At 35.7% G+C, this 20,000-nt stretch overlaps 1 protein-coding gene across 1 annotated transcript in view; it reads left to right on the top strand.

The window, feature by feature from the left end:
• The window catches only part of ZEB2 (zinc finger E-box binding homeobox 2), a 153,203-nt gene that overhangs the window by 127,530 nt on the left and 5,673 nt on the right, over positions 1-20,000 (top strand). The window contains 7 exon segments of the mRNA XM_079135717.1: positions 5,952-6,140; positions 6,846-6,907; positions 6,909-6,944; positions 6,946-7,062; positions 9,701-9,809; positions 10,729-12,698; positions 14,165-14,345. Of these exon segments, the coding sequence (XP_078991843.1) occupies positions 5,952-6,140; positions 6,846-6,907; positions 6,909-6,944; positions 6,946-7,062; positions 9,701-9,809; positions 10,729-12,698; positions 14,165-14,345 (2,664 nt within the window).

The raw sequence follows: 20,000 nt of genomic DNA, 5'->3' as shown, positions 1-20,000 counted from the left end.
TTACCCAGATTTAGGATTTCTTCTACCTTGAGAGAGTGAAATGAGTAAAAGGTAGATTATTGAGTCAATACTTAATTTCCACATGACACTGCAGAGGTACATATAATCCCTGTTATACCTGCATATATTTATATGTGTGTTTACAGAATCACAACCATTGCTTTGCATACCTCCCAAAATAAAAATCACAGAAGTAGGAAGAAATTATCAGTCAATATCATGGTCTCAACCCAAGCACACTCACTGGCATTAGTAGCATTAGAGTTATTAAACAAAGGATGGATTAATGATTCTACTCATTTTTTTTTTCTTTATACTTGCTACAGCTCTTCTGGACCCTCCAATTTTTTTCTTTTCCAAAATAATTACTTGCCCATTGGAACGCTTGTTAAAATGGTTTAACATAATCTTCAAACATATTTCTTCAATATTTTATGAAAACTAAAAATATGCAGACTACTAAAACAGTGATAATAGAGCATTTGCTTTCCTATGTAAACATATGCTTGTTACAAATAAAGAAAATCAATAGCAAAAGGAAACACAGGAGAATAACTTTTCCCTTTTTTCAGTACTGGCGATTGAACCTAGGTATGCTTTACCACAGAGCTACATCCCCAGCCATTTTTAACATTTTATTTTAAGACAGGATCTCACTAAATTGCTCATTTTCCTATCTCAGCTTCCAGAGTCTCTGGGATCACAGGTGTGCGCCATATTATAATTTATCTGTAAGCACTAAGTAAATCCCACATTTAAGTATCTTTGAGGTAGTAGCCTAAAACAACTCAATTTGCAAACCAATCAGTATTTGTTTTATTTAGAGTTCTGCTAACATTGCTTGTTTTTTAGGCAATAATTTTTAAAGTCAGTTCATATTGATAATCATTATTATCTATCTAGAAATATCAATATTTTTATAAAACAGACAATATATTTATGAAAGTTTCACTATAAGCAACACTAATAAGAGTGACTAGCATATTTCCGTGAAAAAGAGGTTTCTCAGACTTGAAGGGACATAGAAGTTTATCTACCAATATTAAAGTACCTATAGCCATGAGGGCATTTTTAATTAATGAAGTTCTTTTTTTGGATAAAGAAAAGTTTAGAGAAGTTTGAGATATTTGCAAGATATTAGGGTAAATTTTAGGACTAAATGCAAAATCTCTGGAGAAGTTGTTGGAAGAAATTACTTGAGGTTTCTTGTGAATTTTTGTTATGGTTTGATGATAAATACCATGCAAATATCCTTTGTCAGTGTGTTTTGGCAGTTCTTCCAAGGAGACCAGGGAGTGAAGAGGATTACAGAAAGAATGAATGAGGTTGATTTTATACTAGAAAAATGCATCAGGGAATTCTATAACTTTCTGGCAAATTTTCTACCTCATTCCTGTGTCCACTACACAGTATTACAAGATCTTTGAAGATCTTTGTGAAACAAAATTACAAACTTCTGAACGCAAAGTTTTATTCTTCCCAACAATTTTGAGAGTAACCAAAATTTAATCCCATTTGTTCTAGGACTATAACTTTTAGGGTGATTTTGGTTTTCAGAGACAACAAAGCTTAAAGTAGAAAAGGAAGTTTCTTGGCTTACAGAATCTAAGGACAGTTGACAACACAGCCACTGTAAGGTGTGGTTTGACCTCAGGAACAAATAGAGCTGGAAATAGACTATCAGGGCATGCCATCTTGTCTTCTTTTCTCTCCTTTATTCATTCTTTTCTCAAATCTTCCTTTGCTGTATGGAAAGTACCAATTCCTTCATTTTTCTAGCTGCAGTCATTTGAGAGGAAAATGTCTTGATATTCTTTTTGAAAACAAGTATGAAAATCATAATAAAGGATTCACTGAAGTCAACTGAATCTATGGGCCACTCCTGGACTAATCAATGCTTTAGTTTGAAGAATGGAGGACTAATATTGGCTCACTTTAGGTGTACATAATCAACTGTGGCAAGGAGAGCAGGATCATGCTATAACATAGCAGCTCCCTTGGGTGTTGTAAAGCTCAGCAGTAGGGAAGTGGAGAGTGTTCCTAGGCAAAGGAATAGGTTGTAGTGCTGGGCAGAAAAACCACATGTTACTAGTACCCATAGTAAAAGATCCTGGGATAAACTACCTTATATGCATGATGATTATACCTAGCTCTGGGAAGGTTCAATTCTAGCTCACTTAAGTGACTCTAGATATATAAGATATATAACCAATAGCATATCTATATCACATGAAGAAAAACCCTGATGGAGCAAATAGACTTAAATGATTGAAGTGACATCTTTTTCATGAATTATTAGATCTTTCTAACTCCTATAAATATTTATAATCACCAATATATGGCTTACCACAATGTTCTATAATTGCCTGAATTGACAGTTGAACTGGGGTCTAAGTCTATGGCTCAAATATATGTAGTATATATTATGCCTTCTTTTACTCGAAGATTTTTACACCAAGATTGGTGTTTAAAACATAATTTATTCCACATTCATTTCATAAATGATTACTGAGAGCCTACTAATTTCTAGGCTATATACTCAATGCTCAGGAAACAAAGATGATCCTTAAGATAACATGATTTGATGTCTTTTGTCCCCATTACATTCAATGTAGAAATCTAGCATAGCCAAATTGGATCTAGCAATTGAACTGCCTCTCCAAATACCAGAAGTGTATCTAGATGCAGTTTAGTTTGCCTATCCAGAAAAATCAGAATTTTCCTCCCTTTTAAGCCCAAAGGCTATTAATGCAAATCCAATTGAATTTGCATTTGATTACATTTCTGATGAAAACATTCATATGCAAATGAAAATCCATGCAAAGATAGCCAGATACCTCAAATAGTTGCTGAAATATCAAAATAAAGTTGGAATATTAAATATATGTCCACCCATGTTTACTAGGTTATATTAAGGTCATCAAGTAGGACAATGTTCTCAAAAAACCTAAATCATGTCTCAAACATTTCACAACATTCTAGTAGGTGTGAATTCAAAAAGAAACTTTTACATAACTTTCTACTATCACATCACTGAAAAAGGGGTCATTCACTGGTAAAATCAGTCAAGTTGTTCAAAAGACATTCATCTTGAATCCACTATTTTGTTTCCCTTCTTCTGTCACTAAAAGCAAAAGTCGATTTTTGGTAGATTTGAAGTTATTTTAATGATTCAAAACAATGCACAAATAGTTTATGCAAGTTGGCAGTTCCTGCATACTCCCTAGGGACTCAGTGATGCAAATCAAATGACATCATCACAATCACCACCAATAAGTATCCTTTGGAAAGTATCCATGGCATTGTGAATATAGTAGAAGAAAGGAGATCTTAACTAATGTCCTTTTTCTTCTATTAAATCCAGCTAAGAAAAGATTTAAGCAAAATTTCAAGGTATAATCTCTTAATCCACTACTGTACATTCCAAATCTATTTTTGAGAAAAAAACAGGTCTTGGAATCAAACTGCCATTCTAACTAATCTTAACAGAAAGTAGAGTGACAAAAGATGTTTCAAGATCACAGCACTTAGGATTGTTAGCACTTAGTTTCATAGTCTACAAAGTGCAATTCTCCCCATTTTTCTTTCATTTGACCTCACCTATCTATCCATAGTTTCCTGTCTTTTTAGAATTCTAGTACGCCCTGCTTTGGTGAATATCACCAATAATCCATTAAATTTGGAAATTCTAAACCAGAGGGAAGTATTTAGCACCTCTCACCTTGGAAAACTCAATCCTTCCCCAAGTCTTAGGGATTTTACTTTTTATTATCACTCAAATCCATCTACTTCTCTTCATCTTCATCACCAATCACTTAGCCTTTACAGTTTGCCTGGCTTAGGGCAGGAGCCTCCCTACTAATTTCCCAGAATCTACTTTTCTCTTCCACTCCCTTTCATACTGTAGCCAAAGTTGTCATTTAAAACCTGGGCTTGGGTGTTGCATACCTGTTAACCCGAGCTACTTGGGAAACTGAGGCAGGAGGATAGCAAGTGCAAGGTCAGCCTCAGCAAGTTAGTGAGATCCTGTCTCAAAATAAAGTAATATAAAAAGGGCCAGGGATATTGCTCAGTGGTAGAGCACCCCTGGGTTCAATACCCAATACTGAAAAAAAAAAAGCAAATAGCCACAATTTTATCTAAACATCCTCTTTGCGTAATACCTTTCAAGGCTTCCCATGTCTCTTAGAATAAAAGTCCAAATCCTTAACAGGGCCATTGCCCATTGCAAGGTCTAATTCCAGCTGGCTTCTCCACCCTTGCATCCTGAGGCTCCACTTTCACTCTGCACACCAGCATGTCCTTTTAGATCCTGAAATGTCCATGCTCCTTGCAGTCACCACAATCTTGCATATGCCGCTTTCCTAGTTTCCCAAGTGAGTAACTTCATGCTTTCTCCATTTATGCTCTTTCCTCATCTCCTAGACCCCACCAGATTCCTCTTGCTTCTTTTTATACCTCCATACAACCTTTTTTTTTTTTTTTTTTTTTTTTTTGCGGTGCTGGGAATTTGAACCCAGGGCCTTGTGCTTGTGAAGCAAGCACTCTACCAACGGAGCTATATCCCCAGCCCTACATACAACTTTTATAATATCTCTTCAAGTTTAATGTATTTATTTTCAAGATGATGTCAGTTGTATTGATTTTTTTTCATGGCTTCCAGAAAGGATAAGACTAAACATGTTCTTTGTTTACCAGAGCAACACACAATACCTATCATTTACTAGGCATTCAGTTAAGGACACGTTGAATTAGTCTGTTCTTCCTATCTAAAATCCACAAGTTCATGACAATTAAAGTGAAAAAAAATTGACTTGTCTATTCAAACATCACCCTACCATACTTGTCAAGGAGAATTAGTATGGCAAATACATTAATATTGTTTAGGGCAGAGAAAGTAAGGGGAAGACTCTAGTGGAACCAAGGTAAACTGCTCTCAAAAACTAATAGTAAGATTCTACCATTTATTTTAATAACAAAGCACTTTTTTCACCTATAAGTGTTAGAGAATAATGTAATAGCTACTCCTCCAAGTCTGTATTATGAATAAAAAATTTATCTAAGATATTTATGCCACACTAATTTCAGGAACACACTTAGAGGTTTCAAATATACAATGTCTTATGACACAAGTTGCTAAAATTGGTTTACAACTATAATTCATTTCATGGGAATGGAGTCATAATTGCAAAAGTTAAAACCAAATCAAAATCACACAGCAGTATTGCCAGCTTCTTAACTCCCTCTGTTACTTTTTATTTTATTTTTATCAGCTGTGAGCTTAATTTTATTTTCAGCAGCTTAAAATACTGAGCTGAAGATTCAAATTTTAGGGAAAGGTAAACTACCACATTCTGTGATTTGTTTAAAAGAAAGTCCACATTATTATCTCTCTAGGAATATCTGTCCTTTCACATCTGTCTCAGACTATGTACTCCCGGCTGTCTGTGATATTCAGAGGGTGGAGGGTTAAAAGCTTATATTTAGCAACCGGATGGATCTGTGGTTAGGGATGTTTAGTGGACAATAAAAAATTAAATATACTTTTCTTAAAAGAAAAGGAAGTTTTATATAGACCACTAAAGTAGCTTTGGGCTTATATTATCTCTCATGTTTATGGATCTTAGAATGTCATGGAAAAAAGATCTTAGATCTTTTAAGTTTTACTAAAAACATCTTAAATTTTCTTTCATTTTTTTGTGAATTATGCAGACTAGTATTCTAAGAAGAAAAAAATAAACTGTGCTTATTTAACTTAAAGCAAAGTATCCTCTTTTTGTATATATAATAAGCATGTAATCAGTAACTGGTCATCTTCTGTACTTCTTACAAATAAACCAGGTATTTGTGGTCTTATTGCAAGTCAGCATTTGCTACCAACAACCATGTAGATGAACTTGGGCTCTGAGGAAGAAGGCCCTGAAAAGATACTTTTCTTTTTATGATTTCAGTTAAGAATGCAAATTGCACATCAGACTTTGAGGAATACTTTGCCAAAAGAAAACTGGAGGAACGCGATGGCCATGCAGTCAGCATCGAGGAGTACCTTCAGCGCAGTGACACAGCCATTATTTACCCAGAAGCCCCTGAGGAGCTGTCTCGCCTTGGCACGCCAGAGGCCAATGGGCAAGAAGAAAATGGTGAGGCTGTAATTCATTTTTAGCCACTACACTGACCTCTGCAGCTGTTACAATTACAAATGCACTACATGCCTGGGTGTTTACCTTAAAATTTGAAGAACAGCTGCAGAGGCATGGAATTTCATGAGCAAAGATTAGAACTGTAATTTTAGGGTATTGTGAAATTTTTTTGTCAGCAAATTTGTGTCATTTGTACATCCAATAAAGAACAAGAACAATTAGAGCCCATTTCTAAGAGATAAAAATATCTAAATGTATTCCTATCTTTCTGAAATATTTTACTTTTGAGGGAAAAAAAAGTTTAGAAACACTGACCCTCACCTTTTGTTCTTCTCTACTGACACCTGAAAAGCTCCTTCACACTGAGGAGAATTTCTGAGTAATATGTGGCTACAGCTCTCATAGAAGCTGTCAGTCACCTAAAAAGAATTTCCTCATTTATCAGCTGTTTAAATCCCCACTCCACCCCCCAAAAAAAGCTTAAGTAATTAATTAATTTTCAAGCGCAGTGTGAGCTGATTCCGACAAGTCTGTCCTGGGTGTGCAAGGGGACTGGTGTGCGAGGAGGCCGGTGCAAATGATGGCACTCTGGTGGAGCAGATTGCAGTGATTCCTGTCATACCATCCCGGGCAAGTCAGCCATTAGCTGCCATTGATTACTGACCTTTTGGCCCGCTTCTCTCCTCTCTCGTCTCTCGGCTACAGACCTGCCACATGGAACTCCGATGCTTTTTGCCCAACTGCTGACCTGCCCTACTGCGAACCGGGGGCTACAAGCGCTTGACATCACTGAAGGAGCACATCAAAGTACCGGCACGAGAAGAATGAGGAGAACTTTTCCTGCCCTCTTTGTAGCTACACGTTTGCCTACCGCACCCAGCTCGAGCGGCATATGGTGACGCACAAGCCAGGGACAGATCAGGTGGGGGGTTGGTTTTAAGTGATTTCTTTCTATAATAACCCCTTAGAGAAACGATATTGCTTTGATTGGCAATCATTATTAATTTTTCATGGCATTTTGAAGATGGCAGATCTTTTAATGGTAATAGCTTTAATTGAGGTCTAAATGATTTTTTGATGGTCTCTTCTAATATGATTTAATAGTCTTATGTTCACGATCGAATGAGTGTGTTAATTTCTAATTTAGAAATTTTATTTGCACTTTAACTTGACTTTAGTTTCATTTTTATGTTCCACAAAAAGTGAATGAAATTGTAGCATTTTAATTATACATTATTAAACATCTCAGCAATTTTATTCCATTTTTCACCTAGTTTTACTTAGAATTTTTTAATATAGGATCTAAGTCTAGTAAAACAAGTGTTTCTTTTATTTGTCCATATAACACTTTCAATCACTTGGAATGAATTTTTACAAGTTGCTACTAGTTTATGAAATCTGTTTTAAGCAAGATAAAAAGGTATATAGTATATATGTGTATATAAATAATAATTGGAATAATACTAAAATGTTTGGGTGCACATTTAAATGATCCCTTCTTGATGAGCACATTGGTAGCTAGACATGTTAGAATGTCTGCTTCTTTTGACTTACTTTTCTTAAAATAAGAATTCTGTTTGCACAGGTAATCATAGCTTCTTAAATCCTTAAAATGACTGAATAGGATTGATTCACAGCATCCCTTAAATGTTTCAGCAAAATTGCTCTTTCTTTCCTCTGGGAGAACTGACTCTGCAAATTGATATTATGATGTGTTCAGATGGTAACACAAGTGGTGTATCATAAGTCACAATAACTGGCCCTACAGAACTAGAATTGCCCTATATAAGCTTGACATACCATATCTGTTTTAAAATGATTAAACATGATATTCTACATAAAATTCTTATTTTTCCTTATGTACTTTATGTTCTTTGAATAAGGAAAATAGGAATCAGCAAACACAATCAAACAATGATGATAAAGCTACATTATGGAATTTTACTATTTAGCAGTACAGCTCATGTAAATCATTCCATTTACATCTGATTGGGCTTGTCACCTGAATGTTTTTCAAAGCTCAGTTATAAAAAATAATATGTTTGCATAGTTTCACTTATGTAACAGTCTATCTTTCCTTGCCTCTGTGCACAAAACTACAGGGAAAAAAAGGTGGGGGGAGGTCTAGATATTTATCTAGCATAACTGCTTTAAATTTCACATGCAGAAGTGTGATTGTGTTGGCGCATTATGATGGTAGCTTTGGTGTTGAAAAGTCCCCTCATTTGCTCATGGCATTTACAATTAGTAAATTAAAATGATTGTATCATATTAACAGTGGCACAACTAAAGTTTATAGTAGTCCTCTGAGGGCTGTGGGGGGAGACAAAGCAGCTGTTGCTGTTTGTTTATGCAAATCAGCAACATATGAGCGCTGGTCCCTCAATGGCGCTCGGCGGGCTGGGCTCCGCTTGATCTTTGAAGGTTGCTGCTGTTTGAACAAACCTCCCTGTGTCCCATGTAACACCATCTGTCTCACTAGGAATGTGGGAAGATTCAGCACACCCTAGCAGTTGTCATACCGTTTCTGTGCTGTCTTTTGGCAAAAGGCTTTGTGTCATTGCTGCTTGAAAAAGGCTGACCTCCTACCTTGAGCATCCAGAGTAGATGACTGTATTTTTTTTTTTTCCAGAATTCTAAGTCACATTGCTTCTTTCCCCCCTTGTTCAAAAAGGTCAGCTGTGTTTGATTATATCTTTACTGCTTTTAACTTGTCTTTTCAGCAAACTTTTTTCTTTTGGTCTCTACTCCTTTGCACACTACCTAAAAGGAAAATGAAAAGCCGTTGAAGTCTTTCCTACTAGCTTGTGATAAAACTGCTCAAACAGTTATAACACAAGATGTTGTCCCTTACGTTTAATAATGAATCAAATCTGATAGGCAACACGTCAGGAAAACAGGGTTTACATGTGCTCCCAGCACAATGAATGGAATATTTAAACATGCTTACCATGTCACAAAAGTATTTATAGTCCACATTTTTTGTTGTTGATGTTTGTGAGTTTTTGATGTGGGGATTTTATTTACTTATTGCTCTTCTTTAAATTTTAGATTGCTTCAGTATAAGATAAACTTCTAAGCTGATTCAGAAAATTCAATAATATTTTGTTTTAGTTTGTGAGGCTTTCTTTTTTTTTTTTTTTTTCTCCTTTCCCTATTTTTTTAGACTATTCAGAATTATTAGGGAACTATTCATTTTTTTCTCCTCAACAAATTGTTGCATTCTAGCAAGGAATCTTTAGATTTTAGATCTTGCAGTAAACACAAAGAAACACAAACATCTTTACAATTATACCTTCTCAAGGGTCAAAGAAACAGATGACAGAAATAATTGTAAACCAAGTGTTTGGATGAGCATGTGAAAGCACTTTTTTATTTGTTCCAATTTTATTACCAACATTATCACTTTTATTGCAACTCTGAAAGACTGGGCAGATAAATAAGCATGCACTCAAACCTTTTGGCCTGTCTGAAAAATAGAGGCCTATTAAAAATATTCGTAACAAATTTTCTTTGTTCCTCCTGCAAAAAAACTGATATCAGTCTTTCTCCTTTTATAGCACCAAATGCTAACCCAAGGAGCAGGTAATCGTAAGTTCAAGTGCACGGAGTGCGGCAAGGCCTTCAAGTATAAACACCATCTGAAAGAACACCTGCGAATTCACAGCGGTGAGTAGCAGAGGTGCCTGCGCTCACATTTGCATTGTGTTTAATAAGAGAAATTTTAAAATATTGCTTAAAATTTACACAGACCTGTTTGTAGCTTTTTGGAACCACCCATTTATTTAATCAACTATATGTGCCTTCATGAGACTTATGGGACCACCCATAACCTGTCTTATATAAAAAAAGGAATGCTTATTCTTCTTAAAAATTACAAAAGCTTTGATTTATTACTAAATATAGAGGTTCTTTTTTGTCCTTTTAAAATTCTTTCTCCAGATTAAGTATTTCTAACCTGAAGAATCTCAGCTTGCAAACTCTGAAGGCCATTCATTTTTGATACCTAGACATGAAAGAAAAAGTGAAGAATTTTGGATAACAGCTTGTATATGATAAATGCTCCTTGATTCCTGAGAGCTGTGTATCACAGAACCATATCCTACCACTGAGATTTCTTCTTTATAACTAGTTTGATAGCTCTGCCAAGCATTTTATTACCAAATTGGATGCTATTCAAAGAACTAGTTGGATTGGTAGAATCAATGGAATCTCCACAGAGTTGATTAAAGCCATGGCTACACTTCCCTTTAAATACTGTGACATCTTTATTGTGCTATTGACCACACATTAATCTGACACTCTGTTCAAATAGGAGGCTGCCGATGGCAAGACAAGATTTGGGATCTTAGCAGAAAAAGGCCTAGATAGCCTTCACCTTCCACTGCTAACATCTTGAATTATGTCGTCCAAGGGTAGATAAAGCCCAGAAGCGCTTATGGTCACATAATTCTAATCTAAGCACCTAGAATGTAGAGGAACCCCCATTGTGTTCCTTCATTTGGTTTCACAGATTCTTGTCTCAGCAGACAACTGCGATTGTTACCTCATCAAGGAAATGTAATGTTAATTTTAATTATCATTTTAGGTGAAAAACCTTACGAGTGCCCAAACTGCAAGAAACGCTTCTCCCATTCGGGTTCCTACAGTTCACACATCAGCAGCAAGAAATGCATTGGTTTAATCTCAGTAAATGGCCGAATGAGAAATAATATCAAGACGGGTTCTTCCCCTAATTCTGTTTCTTCTTCTCCTACTAATTCAGCCATTACTCAGTTAAGAAACAAGTTGGAGAATGGAAAACCACTTAGTATGTCTGAACAAACGGGCTTACTTAAAATTAAAACAGAACCACTAGACTTCAATGACTATAAAGTTCTTATGGCCACACACGGGTTTAGTGGCACTAGTCCCTTTATGAATGGTGGGCTTGGAGCCACCAGCCCTTTAGGAGTTCATCCGTCTGCTCAGAGTCCAATGCAGCACTTAGGTGTAGGGATGGAAGCCCCTTTACTTGGATTTCCCACAATGAATAGTAATTTAAGCGAGGTACAAAAGGTTCTCCAGATTGTGGACAATACGGTTTCCAGACAAAAAATGGACTGCAAGGCTGAAGAGATTTCAAAGTTGAAAGGTTATCACATGAAGGACCCATGTTCTCAACCTGAGGAACAAGGAGTTACTTCTCCTAATATTCCACCTGTCGGTCTTCCAGTAGTGAGTCATAATGGTGCCACTAAAAGTATTATTGACTATACATTAGAAAAAGTCAATGAAGCCAAAGCTTGCCTCCAGAGCTTGACTACTGACTCAAGGAGACAGATCAGTAATATAAAGAAAGAGAAGCTACGTACTTTAATAGATTTGGTCACCGATGATAAAATGATTGAGAACCACAACATATCCACTCCATTTTCATGCCAGTTCTGTAAAGAAAGTTTTCCTGGCCCCATTCCCTTGCATCAGCATGAACGTTACCTTTGTAAGATGAATGAAGAGATCAAGGCAGTCCTGCAACCTCATGAGAACATAGTCCCCAACAAAGCTGGAGTATTTGTTGATAATAAAGCCCTCCTCTTGTCATCTGTACTTTCTGAGAAAGGACTGACAAGCCCCATCAACCCATACAAGGACCACATGTCTGTACTCAAAGCATACTATGCTATGAACATGGAACCCAACTCTGATGAACTGCTGAAAATTTCCATTGCTGTGGGCCTTCCTCAGGAATTTGTGAAGGAATGGTTTGAGCAACGAAAAGTCTACCAGTATTCAAATTCCAGGTCACCATCACTGGAAAGGAACTCCAAGCCGTTAGCTCCCAATAGTAACCCTCCCACAAAAGACTCTTTACTACCCAGGTCTCCCGTCAAGCCTATGGACTCCATAACATCACCATCTATAGCAGAACTCCACAACAGTGTGACGAATTGTGATCCTCCTCTCAGGCTAACGAAATCTTCTCATTTTACCAATATTAAACCAGTTGAAAAATTGGACCACTCAAGGAGTAACACTCCTTCTCCCTTAAATCTTTCCTCCACGTCTTCTAAAAACTCCCACAGTAGTTCATACACTCCAAACAGCTTCTCTTCTGAGGAGCTCCAGGCTGAGCCTTTGGACTTGTCATTACCAAAACAAATGAAGGAACCCAAAAGTATTATAGCCACAAAGAACAAAACAAAAGCTAGTAGCATAAATTTAGACCATAACAGTGTTTCTTCATCATCTGAAAACTCAGATGAGCCTCTGAACTTGACTTTTATCAAGAAGGAGTTTTCAAATTCAAATAACCTGGACAACAAAAGCACTAACCCAGTGTTCGGCATGAACCCATTCAGTGCCAAACCTTTATATACAGCCCTTCCACCACAAAGCGCATTTCCCCCTGCCACTTTCATGCCGCCAGTCCAGACCAGTATCCCTGGGCTACGACCATACCCAGGGCTGGATCAGATGAGCTTCCTACCACATATGGCCTATACCTACCCAACTGGAGCAGCTACCTTTGCTGAGATGCAGCAAAGGAGAAAGTACCAGCGGAAGCAAGGATTTCAGGTAATGAGACAAGACATGTTATTTTTGCTCTGAAGAAAGAAAATGAAAATTATAGTTGGACTAGGGATGTAGCTCAGTGGTAGAGCTCTTATCTACTAGGTGTGATGCCCTAGGTTTGATCCCCAGCACCACAGACATTAAAAAATTAGTAGATTATGTGCACAAAGGAAAAAATCTCAGTGAAAAATATCAGTAGAAATAGGAGAGACTTAAAAAAAAAAAAAGTGAACCTAAAACTGAGTGGGCTAGAAAGCAAATAGATGAAACAGTAAAACACAGTGCTCTGTAAGCACATTTGCTTTTTTATAAACTTTTTTACTTTTTTTTTTTTTTTTTTGAGATTTATTTAGATTGACTCACCTGCTTTTACAAATGTACATGGATAACAATACTTGGAAGGACTTACCTAGGTCCTAAAAGTTAAAGTAACACTCACATTCTTTTAAAGATGTTTGCAACTTGTAAGTAACATATAAATAAATTTGACATATAGCATATTATAATGAGTATTTTGAAGAGCATTTAAAAATATTTTGTACATTCCACATGACTTCTTACCTATTCTTCAAACTACTGAATAATTATGGATTTTCAAATACAAAAGCAGGTACGTTTTAGCATTATGCAATCTAATCCCTGTTTGCAAAACAAGAGCGTAAGTGGCAGTACACCTCTGTAACAGCTGTTCCAGTATTCCAATTTACAGTACATCTGCCCTCTTTGTAAATGTATTTAAGCCTATTTAATCTTCTCTAATATTAATTAGTGCAAACGTAGTCTAAGAAAACTGAACTGTGGGCTAGCAAATGGAAATGTATGTTATCATGCAAGTTTGCACTCCTTTGGATCAAGACAAAATAAATATCAAGAAATTTAATAATTTACTGATCCACATTCATTATTGCTCAATGCTGAAGGCTGTTTTAACATAGATAGAACATTGATAAAAAGTGTTATTAATATTCCCTATTTCAAATTAGAAAATTAAATATAAAAATATAGCTTGAGGCTTTTAGTTGGTAGACATACATTTAAATAGATTGCATAATAATAACATTTTGTACCTAAATATAAAATTCAATTAAAATGGAGTTTCTACAGCTACAGATCATTTCTAAAGTAAAGCATGCTGGAAAATTTACAAATGCTGATGGTGAGTGTTCACCCATGAATATTTCCTGGCATAAAAAAAGAAGGATTTTTAAAAAATATATGTTTTTTCCACCTTCAGGGTTGACCATTTCTGTCCTTGAAAATAGTAAGCTCTACCATCGAGGGCGGAGAAGGTTGATATTTTTCTGAAGTGTGAGGCTTCATATATTGTTCAGGCAAAGTAACTTCTTTAAAAAACGAGATCGATAAATAGCGAACATTTTTTAGGTTCTCCAAATGTCAGCGTATGCAGAGTTGTTTGGTGTAAACACAAAGAGAAAAAGACTGTGTTGAACTATGTGATTATATCACAGGGAGAATTGCTTGATGGAGCACAAGACTACATGTCAGGCCTAGATGACATGACAGACTCCGATTCCTGTCTGTCTCGAAAGAAGATCAAGAAGACAGAGAGTGGCATGTATGCATGTGACTTATGTGACAAGACATTCCAGAAAAGCAGTTCCCTTCTGCGACATAAATATGAACACACAGGTATGAGTGACTTTGACTAGCTAGTTAGAGCTTCCCGGCCTGCTGTACATTTCATAATATTTAATGAGTACACTTGTGCAACATAAGATGTAGCATATGCTGATACCTTCAACAAGGAAGAAATAATGCTTTTGCCTAAATCAGTAGGACTTTTTTGTTGCCTGTTTATTGGATCATTCATGTGTTTATGAGTGTGCTTGTCTTCATATCTTTCAAGTTAATCTGTAAAACAAATTTACAAATCATGGCAAAGGAATATTTAAATGGCCAGGACAATGACATGACATGATTCAGGCTAGTTATTGAAAATATTTTCAAACTCTTAAACTGTGATGAACATTTGTATGTAAAAATATAATAATAAATCTAGTGAATGATGTATTAGTTTTGTCATCCAAACATCAAGTAAGCCACAGTTTGAGGGTGATTTCGTTTGATTCTTATAAATTGACCACATCTGGAATTAACTAAAAGTTAGTATCATCATAAGAGAAAAGTAAAAGACCAAATGAATTACTGCATCTACCTATATTTGGAAGACTAAACTATGCTTTCTAAATTTCATTAGTTTATTTTCAATTCATGCATCACTAATCAGGAACAATTACTTACAAAGTGTTGACAGGACGGACAGGACAACAGCCTAGTTCGTCCCTATGAGTAAAGAGATAGTTGGTGCAATATTATTTCCCCCAGTCCATGATCTGATTTGCAGCTCTGCGGCTGAGCTCCACCTCTGTTTCCGCCTTCCCTCCCCCTCTTCCCACCCAGTACAGAACACTCAGCCTCCTCCCACTCCCTAACCCATCTCCACTTCTTCTCTGCTAGAAATTTGCATCTTGTACTGGCCATGGAAGAGGAAAGAAAGAGTGTAAGATCTCAATCAAGTTATTGGAAAGGGAAAAAAGAGAGGGGGAAATGTTGAAAAACATCTCACTTTAAACCAGGAAGTCTGCCAGCAAGCATTTTAATATGGAGGGGGAAAAAATCAACCTAAAATTAATGCTTTGGGGAAAAAAGTGATAAGACAAAAAAAAAAAAAAAAAAAAAAAGAACAGGACTGTGAGTAGTTCCTGTTATATTTTAACTGCCTACATACATGGTCCTGTTTGGAAGTTGAGAACTGTCCTTAGGACACACTTGTACTCATCAGCAAAAGGAGCCAAAATCAGGCTGAGAGTTTCAGCAAAGGTAGATAAGTTCAGTCAATTAAATGTTGAGGGTATTTGTGAGGAGCACAAAGTTGATAAATAACTGCTCTTACAACAACCAATCCAGTTTTCTTTTTCTCCATTGGTCTGATATTCCTTGTTATTATTTTTAAAGTTCAACTAATGATACTTTAGAGACAACCCAAATTGATAGCAAATCCAAACAGCTTTAATACTCATGTAATATGTATAAAATGTCAAAAGTTTCTTACATTTGTCTTTTATCATAGATATTTTCTTTAGTACCAAATCCTATTTAAGCATTTACAGAGTAAAGATATTTTCATACCTAAATTTACTTTCATATTTTAATCAACCTCAAATATATTTTGTATTTCATTGTTCAGCTGCAATAGGCACTTCACTAAAGGCATCTTTCGTTCTCTGATTGGCTTTATTATATGACCCTATGCAAACTCTATCATTTACTACATGGTGAGTGTAAAACTTTTATTTTAGTGGGCTATCATACATATTGACATCTAGTCAATATAATCATTTCCTATAAAGTAGATATTCTGTAAGTCCCATAGGTATATAGATAGTTGAGAGACCCAAAAGTTGACAAACAAATTAATGAATTAATCTGGAAAATAAACTATTTTAAAAAGTAAAATGTTCTAGTTCTTTAAGATGTGAGATCTGTTGCCAGAAACAGGTAACCTAGCAACAGGATGCTAACCATCCAATGGTTTCTCTAAACTTGTGATTAATTATCCTTCTGTTGGCTTCCCAGCTTGTCAAGTTTCCAGTGTGTTAGCTTTTTGGTCTCTTGGCCAAACATCTCATGACATTACTACTGTCAGTGTATTAGGTTCCATGCAAGTGAAGTTCTTCAAGAATTTTCTATCACAAGGATATATGTAGAAATACAGTCCATGTTCCCGTCCTAACTGGGCCCCACCAGCCTTTGTTTTTGTTTATATTAATCACTAGTAATATTTTCAGAGTGAATTAATATGAATATTAGAAGTGAGAACGCTCTCGGGTTGATTGATTCTTAGTTTGGGAAATGAAATTGAATTGTCATTTGATTTTTATGTGTTGATTATGAATGTGTCATTGATAAAGTGTGTTTGTTATATCTGTCCATGATTTCACATATAGAATCTTTTAAATTAAAAAGGATACTATGGGCTACTTATTCTTAGAACCTGTGCTCTTTTGCCTCAGTCTATTTTAATTTATTTCCTAGGCAGATACCAAAGTCATATATATTGCTTAATCTTTCTTACCAATGGCTTATTGCTTGCTTTCTTTATTGGGATGACCTGGACTGGTCAGAGGAAGGAAAAACTATGTAAATGTTGAATTCAGTAGGATTAATTGTCACAAACAAGGACTGTAAAATAAAAACCTGGAACTACTGTTAGGCACTGTCAAGGAACTCATTTTATTTCCACTAAAATTAATTATCTGACTTCATTGAGTGCTTTATCTGGTGGGAAGACACTATGGTAGGTGATTTTTTAAACCCATCTAATTTAGAAAAGTAATAAAAATTGTTTCTAATTTTGAGTAAAAGTCTAAGTTTTAAGTAAAATTACTAGTCAATTCTGTATCTCAGTTTATATGATAATTTTTCATACCACAAACCTTTCTCTTATTTCTTAACTTCAGTTATCATTCTAACTGTGAAACGAATCATAAACCTAGATATTAGAGGAAAAACCACCCTACCTTTAAAAAAGTTTCGATTCCAGTCCGTAGTCAATTGGATGTTTTTCTGAATCTTGCTCATTTGGAATTTAATTCTAGGACATCTATTTTTGAATCAGGGTAAACCAATCAAAACAGTTAAAAAGAGATGAATGTCCAAGTCAGTTCCTATTTAAATTGAATTTATTTAAAGACTTAATAGTGACACTTCAGGAGATTAGTAGACTATTTAGTGTAAGGTACATGTCAAAAACTCGTACCTATTCCCAAGTTGTACTTTGTATGGCATCATAGCTGAACATTTTTTTTTTCTTTCAGTACATCAATTCATAATACCGAATGAATTTATTTCTATTATAAGAATTTTATTGAATGAATTTTCTGAAAATTGTCTGTCACCATAGGATAGTGATATGATGGAACGCAGGTTTAGCAGGCATCTCCCGGCCTTTTCCTAACAGATCTTGAAACTTGTACTCATTGGTGAGTGCTTGTTCTCTCTCAAGACACTGCTCTGTGGTTTTTTTTCTTGGGAAAAGAGAGCCATGTCGATTGTAAAGTTCATTCAAAATTATTCACACATTCTCTCCATGAAGTGACCTAACAGGTTGACCTTTTTGTGCTTCTGAGCTCATGAGACATTAATTATCCAAAAGAAGTTGCAGGGCAATTTTGCCCATACACGGTATTGCAACTAAAGCACCAACTAATTTTTCATATATGATTTCTTTTCTCTCCATTCAGATTTATTCCTTCCATGTACTCTGCCCCTGATGCATGCATCTTGCTAAAATCTGGGAAATTATTGAATATGTATTAATGAATAAGAATAAAATGGTCTAATATTAACTGAGTGCTTACTATGAAATCCTTGTGCTGCATATTGTACATCGATTGTCTCCTTTATTCCTATGGCCACCGCACAAGTTAGGGTCCCCAAAATATCTTCCTTTCCCTGCAAGGATCCTGATTCTCAGAGGTTAGCAGACCTGAGACCTCACTACAACCAGTTGTAAAAGATGGATTTGAACCCAATCAGATTCCAGAACACATCTCCCCATGTTGCATACTGTGCCATCCAATCCCAAAGGATGAATACTTAGTGCTACAGAAACATCTTATCCTTTCTCCCAGAAGTATCATTTCTTTAAAATACAAGTAGACACAGGAGAGACCAAATTCATAACATAGCAACTTGAAGTTTCCTGGAAGGCAGAAAAACCTCTTTTTTCCCCCCAAATATACTTCTACTTCCTGTTAAATTACCTTCCCACCATGGTGGTCTTGTCAAGTAGAAAAGCATGCTATCTCTCCCAGACTCTTGGCACTCCCATTAGAATTATCTGTTATCCAGTTTACGTCATGCAAAACATCTTTAACAAAAGTTAAAGAGTGTTACCTGTGGGGGTTTGAATTAGATTTGTTTTCTTCAGATTATTACCTGCCTTGAAATATGTTAGCACAATTTTTAAAATTTCCAATACAGCAGTAAATGGTCACCAAAAAAAAAATAGCTTTTCAATTTTTTTCTTCCAGTAAATAACTTCTTCCTACTTAAAATATTATCTCTTACCACATCAATTATCACTAAATCGATATCTGACATTCCAGTAAAATAAGGATCATTAATGAAACAACATATAGCGGTCTACAGCATTTTCTAAATAGTGGCAAGCCCGGAGGCATTCAATAACATTATTAAAGATATTCGATCACTAATCGAGATTATTTATCCCATATAACTGAATACCTGAAGTGTGTAGAATGGGTTCCTAATCTTATAATATGACACTTAGCAAATGAAAATGGGGTGTTAAATCTAACTAGCTATGCTGGTTTTTTAATTTAATTTGCTAAAATGCATGTTTGTATTAGGAAATATAAGCACACAGCTTCATGTATGATACAATAGTGTTCTACATGACACTTTTCTGACTTTAACTCTGGAGCATCAGGCTGATTTTTTTTTTTTTTTTTTTTTTTTTGTCAGTTCTATTTTGGAAATAAACTTTTAAGTATGGCAGCTATGGAAGGTGTTGAAGGCATTCCAGTGCTATTTGTGGCCTGGAATCAACCAGATGTGTTTAGGCTTGGCACTTAGTTTCAAGTTCCAAACACTGGTAGAAACTGCCTAGAATGCCAAAGGAAATACAGCATTCTCTAGCTGAAGAGTATTTTAACACTCAACAAGTGGCTGACATCTTATGGAAAACTTTAGAGGGAAAACACTATTTGGAATTAGTTCAGCCTCCATGACATACATCTTTCTAGTTTGTATTTTCAAATGGTTTCTTCTTAATTTTTTATTCTCAGAGTCACATGACCAATAAGACATTTCTTAACATCGTCTTTCCTCTATTTCTGCTCCTTCCAAACTTGGCAGTTTGCTCCTGTTTAAGACCTAAAGCCCATTTTCAAAGCAACTAACTCATGATGTAACAAGCAGAGGATATCAATGCCAATGCCAGCGATGATGCCATCTTTCTCACTTTTATACAACTACTTGTGTTAACAATGTAAGGAAGAGAATTACCTGATGACAATGTGTGCTAGATCACTAGAAATGTCTCGTTTCATAGGACATTTTTGGGAAAATGTTTAAAGAGACAGTTAGCAATATAAAAGCTTCCATTCTGATTTCCTTCAGCAGCTTCCTAAGTTCTTCTAGTTGTTAACCGCATTGCATCAGCAAGCCCTAGAAAGCCAAATTATGAGATGAAAATGCTTTCTTCCTAACTCTTCTTTGGATTAGACCCGGGTGTGTTGATCTTTCAGACATAAGCAG

This window comes from Sciurus vulgaris, assembly GCF_902686455.1.
Source record: "Sciurus vulgaris genome assembly, chromosome: 3".
Lineage (NCBI taxonomy): Eukaryota > Metazoa > Chordata > Mammalia > Rodentia > Sciuridae > Sciurus > Sciurus vulgaris.
This window is presented reverse-complemented; position numbering and strand designations above follow the sequence as displayed.